Here is a 16,362-nt window from a genome sequence, read left to right on the forward strand (position 1 = left end):
ACGTGTGCTGTTGAGAGTTTTTGACTCTTAAATCATGGTGATCAATTTTGGCTATTCCATCCATACTTCTTGTCTGGTTCTCCTTGTGACAAAGGGTACATACAAGGTGGTTATGGAAGACCTGGGTTCAAGTCCCTTTTGTAATACATACATATTGGCTTTGTGACTCTTGGAAAGTCATTTAAACTCTCAATGCTCCAGGCAAACAAGATTAAAATTTGTAGAGAAGGTGCTGCCTTGCACTGGTCAAGGAAGTTTCCTTACCTGTGAGTTTCCTGTATTAATGAAATCACAGGTGAGTCCCCTATAGACTCAGCCCATTTATGGATGACAGGTAGAATGACTTGGGTGATCCTTCAGCAAGACAATCTGTAAATATATTATGTGATTCTATACAACTCAAAGTCAGGGAATTGATCTTTTACTTTCTTCTTAATTCCTTGCTGCACTTAACAGCTCACAAGTATAAAAATAAATATTTTTAACAGGGTCTTACATATCCTGCTATCTTTTTTTTTTTTTTAAGCTAGCAGTGATTTTAAGGAATACTTCAGTGGATTAGTGATCTCACTGATTTGGACACTCCTTCCTGTGGTGCAGCTCACAACCCATCCATGCCTATCTATTTTAAAGAGCTCTTGTTCATGCCCAACTATAAATCTTCCACAAGGGATGCACTCAATGTGCTAGAAGCCTTCTTATAGGTTTCATAATATCATGTGGTATCTGTGCAGCACTCAAGCTGTTGATTTGTTAGCCGTAGCTCTTGCTACATAACCAGATCTTTTTCAGGTCATACATCTTTGATGGTCTGTTCTATGCCTTTGCTTTTGTACAATTCTATACCTTTGGCAGCAAATATAAGAAATTTTAAGAATCTGAATTAAATGAGAGTGCTTTACCCTATACCTACTTCCCTTTATGGCAGTAATGATAATAGCAGGGAAATGGAGACTCAGCTGTACAAATGATAATTTCTTTCACCTTTTGTAAGCAATATCAGAAAGGGTGTTTGATAGTTGTCCAGCCATCTACAAGATGGGTAAAAGTGAATATATCCTGTATAGACTGTTTCTTGAAAAATATCCAATGTCAGAAAGAAAAAAAAAATTCTCTTAACCAACTCTGAAGAAAAAATTGATAAGTGACCATCAAAGAGTTCATAAATTGTGCTTAACACATGAATTATAGAGATCATTTAGCGATATTTCCCCATAAAACACAATCATAAATTCATAGATTGTTAGAGATCATGTAGCCCAGCCCTCCTCATTTTAAAAATGAAGACTCAATATCAGGGTTATAAAGTGGGAGATTTTGGCATCTTCCTTTTGGCAGCCCCAGCAAAGCAGTCTTCTTTAAAGCAATTTGTTACTGTTGGAAGGAATTCATATTGAAGTGTTAATAGCTTAATGTATTAACCCTTTTGATGTTCTGTGCATTTCAAAAGAGAGTGCTTAGAAGAAATATTTAGTGATCATTTCAGGCACCCTTAAAATTTACAATGTAGGCAACCGGGTTTATGCAACATGTTCCTACAAAGTTAAGTCTAGTAGAATCCTAGTTTATAAATAAAATTCACAGGTTGCGCATTTCAACATTCATTAGCTAAATGCTCAGAATAGTCAATATGTCAGTCCATTTTGGAACTGTTTTTCAAAATGAGTTACTTTCGGCATGATCATATCCAAATACCTATTATGATTATATTCATACAATTTTTCCAGGAAGTTGCCGAAATATAGGTTATTAATTTACATTAACACAATATACCGATCTCCTACTTTTAAACTGACTATACCTGAAGACAGAATAAAGTAAGTACATTCAGTTTAAATAGTTTTTTTCCTTTAACTTTCGAGTAAAAATGTGACATCACAGAACTTAAGAAATGTAACATGTTACACAAATTTAAAGTGAAATTTTAAAAGTTCAATAATTCCTTTAAAAAAATCATTCTGAAACATCCCTACCCCTGCTCCCTCCCCCCCAACACACATACACTCTTCATGTCTCTAGGTATGGTATAAGAGAATGACAATGTGAAAAGTTTTAGAATTACACAATTAACAACAGCCCCAATTTCTATGAAATCTGTTACTCAATTTTGATACTTGATACTTTTATGACTTGATCAGGTGAGTCAAAAATGTATAAAATCTATGAAAAGTAAAGATTTTTCAGCACACAAATACCATTTGTATTTCTTACAAATAATCATTGCTTTAAACATCATTATCCCTTCCAATCAATGAAAACTTTTAACTAAAAAATACTACATTACCATAATCCATGAAATAAAAAGTATATTTGGCTAGGACATAATTTTTTTTTTTTTTTTAAGAAACAAGTAAAAGTACTTAGTACTCTCTGATACTTAGGTTTAGGAAAGTGAAACAAATAAGCATTTTACTCCATGACAGAAAGTTTACTATACTTCTAAATGCATGACTATCTCCAAAAATACACTTCTCCTTGTTTTATAATACACACACATTTTTCTGCTTAAAGGTTAGCACAAGAATTTCCCTCACTGAAAAAACGTACAAAATGAAACAGTGAAGATAACTGAAATGAGTAAAATCTGATATAGCCAAAATTTTAGGCTATTTTAAATCAACTTGCTTAGGTCATAATTCAGACAGTGACAAATGTCATTAGTGGGGAGTGAGTAGAAATCAGTACAAATACTATTTAAAATCCAAAAGGAAAATACAAAAATGAATAGATAAAGCAAATTGGCAAAAGACATTAAAGACATGAGGTATGGAGTCATAATGCTACAACATATCAATGTATTAAAATTAGTCTATTTCAAACAATTCAAAATTTTAAATCAGCAAACATCGACTATTTGCCACTGTCTTCATATGACCTTTCTAGTTAGATGTTTAATCACTATTGTAAATACATTCAAAATAAGCACAAAGCTAATTGCATGATCATGTGATGAGTATATCTGCTAATCAATAAAGTAAAATAAGTAAAAATGTAAGCATACAATTTTGTATTCATAATAAATACATATCCTCTCAAGCATTTAGCATTGTCAATATTAAAAAATTTAAATAATAAATGCAACTATTTTATACAGAACTGTACCATTTATTGTATACACAAGAATATCATCTCCCTTTGTTTACAAAGGCTGGTTACAGACAATATGGAATGTTACAGTACCATCTTGCATAAAATTTTTGTACAATTTTGTACTTGAAAAAGGGTGCAAAACACCAGCCTAATAAAGGACTGAATTGAAATACTTCTTTAAAATTACATCATTAACACATACACCACAAACTGTACATAAGCCCACTTTTCAGTCACCACTTCTGTATACTGTAGCAGGCACATTAGATTATAAATGATTCCACCCATTCAGTTTAATTTATTAAAGACTTGCACTGTTATTCATTTTGGAACTTTTTTGAGGTGTAAGCTTGTAGTATACATAAATCACCAAGCTCTTGTTAGTACAATTAAAAGGAAGCCAATAACAGCTGCCAAGTATCATTTGCAAGAGATGTCCTTCTCACAGAAGCAAAAGTGAGTCCTCCTCATTCAGAAGCAAACGTTCCTTTTTTGGGGGGAGGGATATTTTCTCCTTCAAATATAAATATGAGGTCAAGATTCTCCATTTTGTACCTTGGATGCTGGTGGATGCATGAAGTCCTTAAAGGGACTTAAAGCCTCTTTAAGTGCTGAGCAGATTTCTGGAGACGAGCAGGTTATGCATTCTACTAAAGTTGGGTATAAGGCAATTACTTGTGCCCAGGTATTGCCATCAACTGTAAAGCAAATGACATGAAATTTATTTAAAAACTGGATCTTTCAATTCAATTAGAAATTATTAGATAACATACAAAGTACTGGGGATATTGGACAAAAACAAAATAACAGATTTTAATTTTAATTACAGTTAAGGAGCTTACATTCTACTGGGAGAAGACACTATACACACAGATAATCTACAAAATAATTGGGAGTTTTTCAGGGAAAGAGAAGCACAAAAAATTGAGAATTCAGAAAAGGTCTAGTGTAGGAAGTGGTCTCTGAGCTGAGTATTGAAGGGACAGCGTAGGCGAGGAAGGAGAACATGGAGGTAGGAGATGGAACGTCATCTACAGGAAACATTCAGTAAGCCAGATTGTTTGGAAATAGTAGCGCAGGGGGTAGGGATCAGCAGGAACACTGTCCAAGAAGCTGAAAAGTTGGGCTGAAGTCAGATTGTGAAAGACTTCAGATACCAAATGAATCTGTATTTTATCCTAGGGGGCAATAGAGAGCCACAGAAATTTCTTGAATAAATAACATGACAATAATGCTGAAAATAATATATGAAGCTTCCAATGCCATTCACAAATGTGTCTTATGTTGGAACCTTTCTGAATCTTTAGGAAGATTTTCTATGATAAAACCTCACAATTGTATAATGTTTTACAATGTTCAAATCTCTTTTACTTATTATTTTATCCTCAAAACAATCCCATGAAGTCAATCTGGAAGAACTGACACTTGTCATTTTAAAAACGGAAAATTAGAGCCTTGTGGAGGTGAAGTGATTTGTTCTAGTAAACGAGGGCCTGGGCTCCACTCAGGTCTTTTTACTTCTCTTCCGGTGTTCTTTCCATTGTATCATGTTACTTTCAATTTCATATAGTAAAGTCATTAATACCCAGCATTTTAACCATTTTATCAAAGAGTAAAACAGTATTATGTTTTAAAGACTCTAGAATCTAAAGGATTAAAAATAATTCAAACCACCTCAAAATTTTGAGTTCAAAATCGCTATCGAAGTATATTACACATTTCAGTAAAAATTATTAAATAAAAGATTTCAAAAAACTAGATTTCTTTTCAGATACTGTTTGTAAAAACACACATATATACCCTTAAATTATTTGCTCTAGTTTTGTTTTTGGCATTAGACAATAATTCCAAAGGATTACTACATATTTATTCTTTTTTGTGCTATTTGCTACAGTTTCATATATTTCATTTTTGTCTTCTCAACCAGATTATGAACTCCTTTAAGTTTTACAATTCTTCTCAATCTCCTACAGCACTGAGCACATAATAAGCATTCAATAAATACCCGATTTTACAAATAAAGCTCAGCTAGACTAGTCTCCCAATAATCGGTCTCCTTAGTGAAGTTTTCAATTTATTCACTTACTCGTTCAACATACATTTATTAAATGCCTACCATGTGTCAAAGGTTGTTTTAGGTACTGGGAACACAAAGACAAAAACAAACTATGGTGGTTCCTTTCTCCTTCTGGGATCCAGGGCACAAGTTTTCAAAGTAGACCACCAGAATGCGCTCTGGACAGTTCACCTAGCTTCTGTCTGAAGAACCACCCTGAATTCTTTCCTCTTTAGGCAAACAATTCTCAGGTTTACCAGTCCTAAGTCACTGCTCTCAAAGTTTCTTCTTGCTTTTTCTAAACTCAGTACTCTTTTTAAAAGTTTTCTCCTTCTCTACTACTTCATTTCTTCATACTTGTGTGAGGGGCAGACAGAGAGCACACTGGGGTTATTACCCAACAGCATATGGCCTGAAATACTCCACCGCCCAGAGGCTGCTAAGTGGCACAGTAAATATAGCACTGGGCCTGAAGTCAGAAGACCTGAGTTAAAATTTGACCTCAGACTACTGGTGTGACTTGGGGCAAGTCACTTAACCTGTCTACCTCAGTTTCCTCAATTGTCAAATGGGTGTAATAATAACAACACCTACCCTTCCAGGTGGGGTTGTTGTGAGGATCAAATGAGACAATAATTAGCACAGACCTGCACAGGGTATTAAATCCGTATTCCTTCCCACTTTCCTCTACTTTTAGCAAATGCTCTATGCCAACACCTGGCACAGTGCAGGACATAATGAATGAATGAATAAATAGCATCATCATTTACATCTTCCCATGACATTTCCTGCTCTTTGTCTCTCTTCTCAGTACCAACTGTAGTACAAACATTAGCATTTCTAAAATTCAATTACACTTTGATTACGCTAGGCTAGCCTTATAAGGCCTGCTAAAAACCACATACACCTTGTTAAGGTTTTGCTCCTTTGGCCATATCTTAACTCTTGTTATCACCTCAAGATCCTTGAGAGGTGCTGAAATCACACTTGAGATTTAATTAACCTGGGGGACAAACTGATGCAGCCTCCTGGTGGCCTAAAGAAAAATGCCAGCTCACAAGGAGTCAATAGCAACTCCCTCAGACTGGCTACCCTTTTTTGATAGTCGAGCCAACCTAACTGGTTGGGTGCTGTGTCCTTGCTTAGTATCTTTTCCATACTATGCCTAAATCAATTTCCTCCTGTAACTGTTGGATGGTCTACAATTGTCCCATTTTATTACAATCCCAAACCTGAATCATTAGACTACCTTTAGTCAGTCCTTGTCCATAACACCAGCCTACTTATTGTTCATTAACAGATACTTCAGAAAAGGGCAGGAAAAGGCTTTGTTGCCTACCAGTAGTGGCTTTTGAGTACTTTACTTTTTTGGCTGAGATGTGGGAGGATGCCAGGGGAAGAATTTAGACTTAAAAAACAAAACAAAACAAACAAAAAACCCAACAAACCTAATACATTATACAAACATCCAAATCACAAACATTTCTTTTCAAAATTTTTTATTCATTTTGAATTTAAATACATAAAGACAAAAAAAGGAGAATATTTCCATGTATACAACATACAAAGAGGATTCAATATAAAACCATGAATTTCCATTTCACACTATTTACTTTTTTGGGGAAAACTATGTTATTAGTAAGTACTACACATCATTTTCAAAGCTATAAAAACTTTTCTGTGCTTCCTTGTAAGTTTTCTTTTGTTTCCAGCTGTGCACTTTTTATTTATTTTTCTCCCTCCCTTCTTCCCCAACTTGCCCTAGAGAAGGCTACCATTAAATACAAATAAGTATTTATGTAAAACTATACTATACGTACTTCTATTTATCAGTTCTTTCCCTGAAAGTGTATAGCATCTTCCTTTATAAGATCTTTGTAGTTGATGTGAATATTTATAATACTCAAAATGACTTAGTTGTTCAAAGTTATTCTTAAAACAACATTGCTATTACTGTGGATAATCTCTTGGTTCCGCTCATTTCACTCTTATTTCATGCAACTGTTTCCAAGTTTTTCTAAAACCAACCAACTCATCATTTCTTTTTTTTTTCTTCTTCTTTTTTAGGCAATTGGGGTTAAGTGACTTGCCCAGGGTCACACAGCTAGTAAGTTATCAAGTGTTTTGTCTGAGGCTGGATTTGAACTCAGGTCCTCCTGACTTCAGGGCAGGTGCTTTTTCCACCGCGCCACCTAGCTGCCCCACCAACTCATCATTTCAACAAACATTTCTTAAGCATTCTGCTATGAGCAAGATACTATGCTAGGTTTTCGATGTACAAAGACAAAAATGAAAACAACTCCTGCCTTCAAAGGTTTATACTTTGACGCAGCTCTTGGTAAATTTAATCACAGACAAATAAGACCTCAAAAAGTTTATCATTTGGTTGGGGAGATAATACTGAAAAGCATGAATACAAGATTTCCAGGGGGCAAAGCCAAGATGGCAGAGTAGAGAAAGTGCTCAGCTGAGCTCTCCCAACATTCCCCTCCAAACAACTTTAAAATAATGCCTAAAAACAAACTCTAAAGTGGTAGAACAGACAAAAAAAGGTCAGAGCGAGACATTCTTCCAGCCTAAGACAACATAGGAGGTTAAAAAGAGATATTTGTGACAATGGGGAGGAGGCTACTCTGGAGCCCCTGTGAATGAAACATGAGTGGTGGGATGAGGTGGTGGAGACTGATGCAATAGCAGCATCAGGATTTCTCAATCTGGAGACGGTAAGGGGACCTGGCAATTGGTCAGGAAGAGATTGTCTGTGGAGATACTGTTTGGCAATTCCACTGCCTGAACCCACTTCTGGGTCACTGCTCAAGAGCAAGGAAGAGCAGTTACTGTCAAGAGGGAGTGGAAGCCCTGAGGAAACAGTATCACTTCTATCCCCAAGGGATCAGAGACCCTGAGGAGCAATATCTCTTGCAATGCCAAGGGATCAAAGGCCCTTCCTGAATAAGGACCAGAATAGCAATGACCACATGTTTCTCCAGATCACACCATCTTGGAAGCACTGAAAACTTCCAAATCTCCAAAACTACAGCAGTACAAAAAAGCCTGATGTTTGAGACAGTTTCCCCTCCACCCAACACTGAGCCCAACATTAACATAAAGATCCAAATCTAAAAATAGGGTAGAAAAATGAGCAAACAACAAAATGAGGATCTGACCATACAAAAGCTACTATGGTGACTGGGAATATCAAGATACTCAGAAGAAGACAATGAAGTCAAAACAGTTACATGCAAAGCATCAAAAAAAAAAAGAAAAAAAAAAAAGAAAGCAAGAAAGAAAGAAAGAAAGAGAAAAAAAAAGTGAGTTGGATACAAGCCCAACAAGAATTCCTGGAAGATTTAAAAAATGATTTTCAAAATCAAATAACAACAGTAGAGGAAAAATCAGGTAAAGAAATGAAAGCAAAGGAAGGATATTGTGAAAAGACAATTAACAGCTTAAGAAAAGAGGCACAAAAATACTAAAGAAAATAACAGCTTAAAAAACAGAACTGGCCAAATGTAAAGAGGCAAACAAATTCACTGATGAAAATAACTCCTTTAAAAGGGTAAAGAATTAGCTAAATGGAAAAAAAGATGCAAAAGCTCATTGAAAAAAATAACTCCTTAAAAATCATTAACTAGGCAAGAGGAAGCTAAAGACTCCATGAGTCATCAAGAAGCAATAAAACAAAGTCAAAAGAATGGGGAAAAAATAGAAGAAAATGAGAAATATTTCATTGGAAAAACAACTGTCCTAGAAAATAGATCAAGGAGAGATAATTTAAGAATTATTGGATTGTCTGAAAGCTATGATCAAAAAAAGAGCCTAGACATATTTCAAAATATTGTGAAGGAAAACTGCCTTGATATCCAAGAACCAGATGGTAAAACAGAAATTGAAAGAATACATTGGTCATCTCCTGAAAGAGATCCCAAAATGAAAACTCACAGAAATATTATAGCCAAATTACAGAGCTCCCCAGGTTAAAGAGAAAATACTGCAAGTAGCCATAAAGAAAACATTTAAATTGCTGGGAGCCACAGTCAGGATCACATAAGATTTAGCAGCTACTTTGATTAAAGAATCACAGGGCTTGGAATATGACATTCTGGAAGGCAAAAGAGCTGGGATTACAACCAAGAATAACCTACCCATTAGAACTGAGTATAAACTTTCAATGGAAAAAATGGACATTTAATGAAATGGAGGACTTTCAAATATTCCTGATGAAAAGAGGGGAGGTGAACAGAAATTTTGATTTTCAAATACAAGACTCCAGAAAAGCATAAAAAGGCAAAGATGAAGGAGAAATCATATGGGACTTCATAAGAATAAACCGTTTACCTTTCTATGTGGGAAGATGTGACATATCTTCTAAGAACTTTACCAGATCTTTTTCAGATGAAGTGCTATCTATTTAAACCACTGAAATTTTTTGAACCAAAGTAAAAAAATTTACATTTATTCCTATTTGGCTTTATCTTACTCAAAATCTTCCCAGATTTTTTGGAATCTAGCCTGTCACCCAAAGCTCCTAACTTTGTGTCGTATAGATGTTATCTATATATGTTTTTCCAAATCACAGATAAAATGTTATGCAACATAGTTCCTTGGGGGTGTTCTACTGGACATTACTCTTGAAAATGACATTAAATTATTAATGACTATTCAGTGGATCCAACGATTCAAGTTCCAAATCCATCTAACTGTACTATCAGTTAGTTGGTATTTCTGTATCAGTCCCACAAGAATAACACAAGGGATTTTTGTCAGAGGTCTTACTAAAATTGAGGTAGATTTTAACGACAGCATTTCCTTGACCCAACACTTTAAAAAAAGAAAAAGAGTTTTTCTGGTATGACCTGTAATTCTTTTTAATGCCTTATTTTCAACAACCAAGTTTTGTACTTTTTCCATTTGGCCAATTCTGTTTTTTAAGGTGTTATTTTCTTCAGTTATTTTTTGTGCTGCTTTTATCAAACTGTTGATTGTCTTTTCATAATTTTCTTGCATAGCTTCTCATTTCTTTTCCTGATTTTTCCTCTACCACTCTTATTTGATTTTTAAATTACTTCTTAGTTCTTCCAAGAATTCTTGTTGGGCTTGTGCTGAATTAACATTTTTCTTTGAGGCTTTGCTTGTAACTGTCTTGACACTGTTGTCTTCTGAGTTTGTCTTGAGCTTCCCTGTCACCACAGTACTTTTTTTGCTGTCTGCTCACTGTTACAGCCCATTTCTTGACTTTTAACTTTATGTTAAAGTTGGCCTCTGTTCCTGGAGTAGGGACTGGGGGGAGGGGGATTATCTCAAGCTTTAGGCTTTTTTGTATTTCTGTTTTCAGAGCTAGTTCTGGGTGTTTGGAATTTTCAGTGCTTCTTAGATAGCATATTGCCAGGAGAGATGTAGTCACTGCTCCCTTGTAAATGGAAGTGATATTGCTCCTCAGAACCCTTGCTCCTTGGGAATGCAAGAGATACTGCTCTTCAGGACAGTAAGTGCTCTGCTCTGCGCTGGAACTATTACCTGTTATCCTAATGATAAATATTTCCTTATAAACTGACACAAAAATAACTGTAGCTTATGTACCAACATCAGTTGCTAAGGATGAAGAGATAAATTTTTTTAATAATTTTTTTTATTTTTAGGCAATTAGGGTTAAGTGACTTGCCCAGGGTCCCACAGCTAGTATGTGTCAAGTGTTTGGTCTGAGGCCAGATTTGAACTCAAGTTCTCTTGACTTCAGGGCTGGTGCTCTATCCACTGTACCACCTACCTGCTCTGAGATAAAGAAATTCTAAGAAGAACTTGATAAGAATACAAATTAAATGAATGTACACTCTGATACTTGGGAAGTTCAGGGCAAAGGTAGGGAAAGACAGGAATGTATCGATTTTATCCTATGGTTTATCTATTTTATGCTATGGTTCTAGGCTATCGGGGCAGTTTTCCTTGAGAATTTCTTGAAAGATGGTATTTAGGCTTTTTTTTTTTTAATGACAGCTTCCATGTGGTCCGATATTCTTAAAGTATCTCTCCTTGATCTATTTTCTAGGTCAGTTGTTTTTCCAGTGAGATATTTCACATTTTCTATTTTTTTTCATTCTTTTGATTTTATTTTCTTGTTTCTTAATTTCTCATGGAGTCATCAGCTTCCTCTTGCCCAATTCTAATTTTTAAGGAATTATATCCTTCAGTGAGCTTTTCCATTTAGCCAATTCTGCTTTTTAAGGAGTTCTTCTCTTTAGGGAATTTTTGTATATCTTCCCATTTGGCCAATTCTGCTTTGTAAAGACTTCTTCTCTTCACTCGATTTTTGTTATCACTTTAACCACTTGGCCTATTTTTTTTTTTTTTAAGGTGTTTTCATTTTTTTTTTTTTGTGCTTCCTATACTTAGCTGTTGACTCTTTTTTCATGATTTTCTTGCATCACTCTCATTCCTTTCCCCAATTTTTCCTGCACCTCTCTTATTTGATTTTTAAGATCTTTTTTTAAGCTCTTCCAGGATTTTTTTTTTTGGCTGGGGGGGGGGGGGGAAGGACTGAGACCAATTCACATTTTTCTTTGAGGCTTTGCATGTAGTTATTTTGATAAAAGTGTTTTTCTGAGTTTGTGTTTTGATCTTCCCTGTCACCATAGTAACTTTCTACAGTCAAATTTTTTTGTTGTTGTTATTTCCAGTCTATTTCTTGACTTTTAACTTTATGTCATAGTTAGGCTCTACTCCCATTCTGGAAAGGGTACAGTCCCAAGCTCCAGGTTTTTCATGCTGGTGTTTTCAGAGCTAGTTCTGGGGGTGGTACAGTTCTTCCAAGGTGCTATAACTCAAGGAAAGGCTCTCTTGGCTTGTGTTCTGGTCTGTGAGTGACCACAAACACTCTTTATCACACTGAAACTGCGACCCAGGTCCTTACTCCTACTAGTGTTACTCCTCCCTCTTGGACTTGACCTAGAACTCAGTAGGGGCAATGCAACAGAGTCCTGCCCTAGTGCCTGCAAAGGGTCTCCAGTAATCTCCTTTGGACCACTTGTATGATCCCCTAGTCTGTCAGCTGAAAGCTCTGGAAGCCATTGCTTCAGATTCATTTGCTTTCAAGGCCTGCTGCTGGCTAGTTGAGACTTAGCCATGCTGGACTGTGCTCCACTATTACCCCAGTGAGACAGACCTTTCCTGCATACCTTCTAAGTTATCTTGGACTGGTAAACTATTTCACCCTATGATTTGGTTGGTTCTGCCACTCCAGAATTCATTTTCTAGCATTATTTTAAAGTCTGGAGGGGGACTGGGGAGAGTTCAGGTTCAGTCCCTGCCTTTACTCTACTACGCTGGCTCTGCCTCTTTAATATATATGTTTTTGGACATGGCTAATGTGGGAATTTGTTTAGCTTGACCATGCATATTTATTACAAAGATTTTATTTTTATTTTTCAATAGGGGAGGGAGGTGTTAAGAAGAGAAAGAAGATGGAGGTTTAGGAGACAGCCCATCAATTAAGGAATGGCTAAACAAGTTGTGGTATATGATTGTGATGGAATACTATTGTGTTGTAAGAAATAATGAATAGGCTGATTTTAGAAAAACTTGGCAAGATTTGCACGAAATAACGAAGACTGAAATGAGCAGAACCAAAGGAACGTTGTACACAGTAACACCAACATATTTCAAAGAATAACTGCATGACTAAGCTATTCTGAATATAATAAATATTAAAATCAAAAGACTTATGAAGGAAGATGCCCTCTACTTCCAGAAAAAGAAGTGATAAATAGAAGGACGCATAGTATGGGTTTTTTACAGACAGACATTCAGACACACGCTCTGCAAAGGTGATTGGTTATGGGTGTGAGAGATACTGAGAAGTTGAGGATGACCTCCAAGCTGCACACTTGTGGAACTGAGAGCATGACAGTCCAGTGCGCTGGCTCTAGAGGACAACAGCAGCCTGGATTGCCTTCAGGATACTGCAAAGATCAGTTAATGGCCCCAAGCATGCCATGAAAGCAAAGGTCCATCCTTCTTGATACCAATATTGTACCAATGTTGTTATATGGCGGTCAAACTTGGAATATGACAATCTCCAAAATGAATTCAAAATAAAAATCACATAAAGGGTAATGAATGGAAAGATGCATGGTGTGTGAGAGCCAGTTGCAACATAAAACCAATGAGGAACTTCAAATAACAGGAGTAAAATGTCATCAAAGAATTGTGATAGAAAGAGGAGATGGGCTTGTCACATGGAGAGAAGAAAATGATGACAGGTGGATAGCCAAAGTCCTTTATTTGTACTTCTGTGATGGTAGAAGAAAGCAAGATATATCCCCAACATTTGAGTGGACCCTCTTTGAGAAACTTATGTGAAGTCATACGTCATAGTTGCAGAGGGTTGGCAAGTAGGGTTAGAATAGGAGCTACATGGTTGGAAGGGACCCTGAAATTGATCAGATTATTGATCCTTATGGCATGTGGGCATATTATAACCTGCTGGACTAATTTTTCATTACTAGTGCTGCCCTATATACAGTCTACTGCCTTTTAAAACATATAAAAGCTGACTTTTTCTCCTCTTTTCTCCCTTGATTTATATTATGATTAATATCCTCGTAGTTGCTTAAAGATCATTCTGAGTAATGTAAGCCCTGATCTCCTGAAGAGGTTAACTATATAATTTCCAATGATTTCCATGATATACTAATGGGATAATGGTAATGTCACATGTAACACAAAGAGTGAACTTTCTGTCTATATAAGCATAAATACATTTTAAAGAACTAAATCCCATGCTGGATAACAATATTTTATTTATCTTAAGGATGTATTATTTACATTTTCAAGATTACATACTCAGAGATTAACACTCTTACAGTGTAAATGAAATCAACATTAAGCTTAAGAATGAGAATATCTTTTAAGTCTTCATTTTGATCATTTATACTCTAGATATTTACTCAATACTCCTATGTAGCTAAGATTTTATGACCTAATACAGTAGTATGCTATGATACTATCATTACACATTTTGAATATTTTAAAATTCCAAAGGCCCAAGTCAAACTGTGGAAAATTTGGAACCTTGCCACAGTTTATTATTTGATCTCCCTGCCTCAAGTCTCTCTTTACTCCAATACATCCTTCATCCAGCTATCAAGTGATTTTCTTAAAATGTGTAGGCCTTACAACCTCTACTCCTACCCCCAAATTCTAGTGTCTCACTATTGCTTCTAAGGAAAAACAAATAAACTTTGACATCTAATGTTCTTCACAGTTTAGTTCCATTCTATCTTTCAAGTCTTCTTATATATTATTTCACTTCACGCACTCTGTTCTCTAGTCATATTGGCTTACTTGTTCTACACATATAAAATGCCAATTCCTCTATCTATGTCTTTGCACTGACTGTTCTCTATGCCTGGAATGAGCTCCTTACTCATTTCCATCTCTGGGAATCCAGGGTTCCTTTAAGATTCAGCTCAAGTGTTACGTTCTCTAGAAGGCATTTCCTGGGCTCCACAGTTGCTAGTGTCTTTTCTTCCAAGGTTAATTTGCATCTGCTTTCAATGTGTCTTATATGTGCTTACATATCTATACATAGTGTCTATCTCATTGGAATGCAAGCTCTTTGAGGGCAGGGACTTCTTCACTTTTGTCTTTCTATTGCCACTACTCAGTGCAAAGCCTGGCATACAGTAGTTACTTAACAAGTGATTTATGATTGACAGATGTCAACTAACTCTCCTCATAGAAGCCTCAATGTATTATTTATAAATCTATAAACTCTTCTGTATGAAAAATTTACATAGTATCATGACTCCGCAAATATACTCCAAATAAACATTTCAGGAATGTAAGCTAAACTAATATATGCCCAAGAGATGAGTCATTTTTGTTACATAAACATTAATATGCTGAGAAAAGTTTAACTGGAATATTCTCTAAGGTTTAAATGAACAATGTATACTTCCCCATGTGTTCTGGTTAAATCTCTCAGGTACTTTGGGCTAAATGTCAGAAGACTCCAGGAAATAATTTTAATAAAGTACCTACTGACAAAGATACAGAAAATGAATCTACTAAAAAAGGCAGGGAAAAATACTGAGGTTAAATTTTAAAAATTATTTGGATTCAAATACAAATTTTCCCAATGTGAATGGTTATGATCCTTGATAAGCTGCTTAACATCTTGGTAGGTCAAATTTTCAATCTCCAAAATGGGAAAATAACATTTTACCTGTAATTCATAAAGACATTAAGCACATAAATTCAGTAATATTAGTTTCTGTGAGTAGATAATGTATATTTTACCTGATAAAAGGATGAAATAACTGCCAATCCAAGAGATAAAAGGAAAAAAGTTTTGGTGAGAAGGCTTTATAATGAATACAAAATGACACACAGTTGTACGGTCCCAATGATTTAGTCAGGGAATTGGCAAATCTGGCCACCATTTATTTTCGTACAGCCTACAAACTAAGAACGGTTTTTCCATTTAAAAATATAGTTTATTCTATGCCCAAAGGGCTATGAAAATATGCATACCCTTTCACCCAGCAACAGCACTTCTAGGGCTGTATCCCAAAGAGATCATACAAATGGGAAAAGGACCCACATGTACAAAAATATTTATAGCAGCTCTTTCTGTGGTGGCAAAGAATTGGAAATTGAGGGGATGCCCATCAATTGGGGAATGGCTGAGCAAGTTGTGGTATATGAATGTAATGGAATACTATTGTGCTATAAGAAATGATGAGCAGACAGACTTCAGAAAAACCTGGAAAGGCTTGCATGGACTGATGCTGAGTAAAGTGAGTAGAACCAGGAGAATGTCATACACAGTAACAGTTATGTTGTGCAATGACTAACTTTGATAACTCTTCTCAGCAATGCAAGGATCTAAGACATCTCCAAAAGTCTCATGATGAAAAATGTTATCCACATGCAGAAAAAGAACTATGGAGTTTGAATGCAGATCGAAGCATACTATTTGCTCTTTTTTTTCCTTGTTTTGTTTTGTTTCTTCTTTCTTGTGGTTTCTCCTATTGGTTCGAATTCTTCTTTACAATATGACTAATATGAAAATATGTTTAATATAGGAATGTATATGTAGAACCTATCAGATTGTATTCCACTTTGGGGAGGGAAGGTGAGAAAAATTAAACTTATGGATTAATTAAAAAATAAAATAAACGCAATAGTTTATTTATAAATATAAAACAAATGGCATC

General features: G+C 35.5%; 1 protein-coding gene across 1 annotated transcript in view; it reads right to left on the bottom strand.

Moving 5' to 3' along the window:
• Positions 1-478: 478 nt before the first annotated feature.
• MON2 (MON2 homolog, regulator of endosome-to-Golgi trafficking) overlaps positions 479-16,362 on the bottom strand; it is a 144,250-nt gene continuing 128,366 nt past the window's right edge. The window contains exon 34 of the mRNA XM_027854154.1: positions 479-3,788. Within this exon, the coding sequence (XP_027709955.1) occupies positions 3,625-3,788 (164 nt within the window). The 3' untranslated portion in view covers positions 479-3,624. The remainder of the gene's footprint in view (positions 3,789-16,362) is intronic.

The sequence above is a fragment of the Vombatus ursinus genome, unplaced genomic scaffold (assembly GCF_900497805.2).
Source record: "Vombatus ursinus unplaced genomic scaffold, bare-nosed wombat genome assembly UNPS02010320.1, whole genome shotgun sequence".
Taxonomy (NCBI): Eukaryota; Metazoa; Chordata; class Mammalia; order Diprotodontia; family Vombatidae; genus Vombatus; species Vombatus ursinus.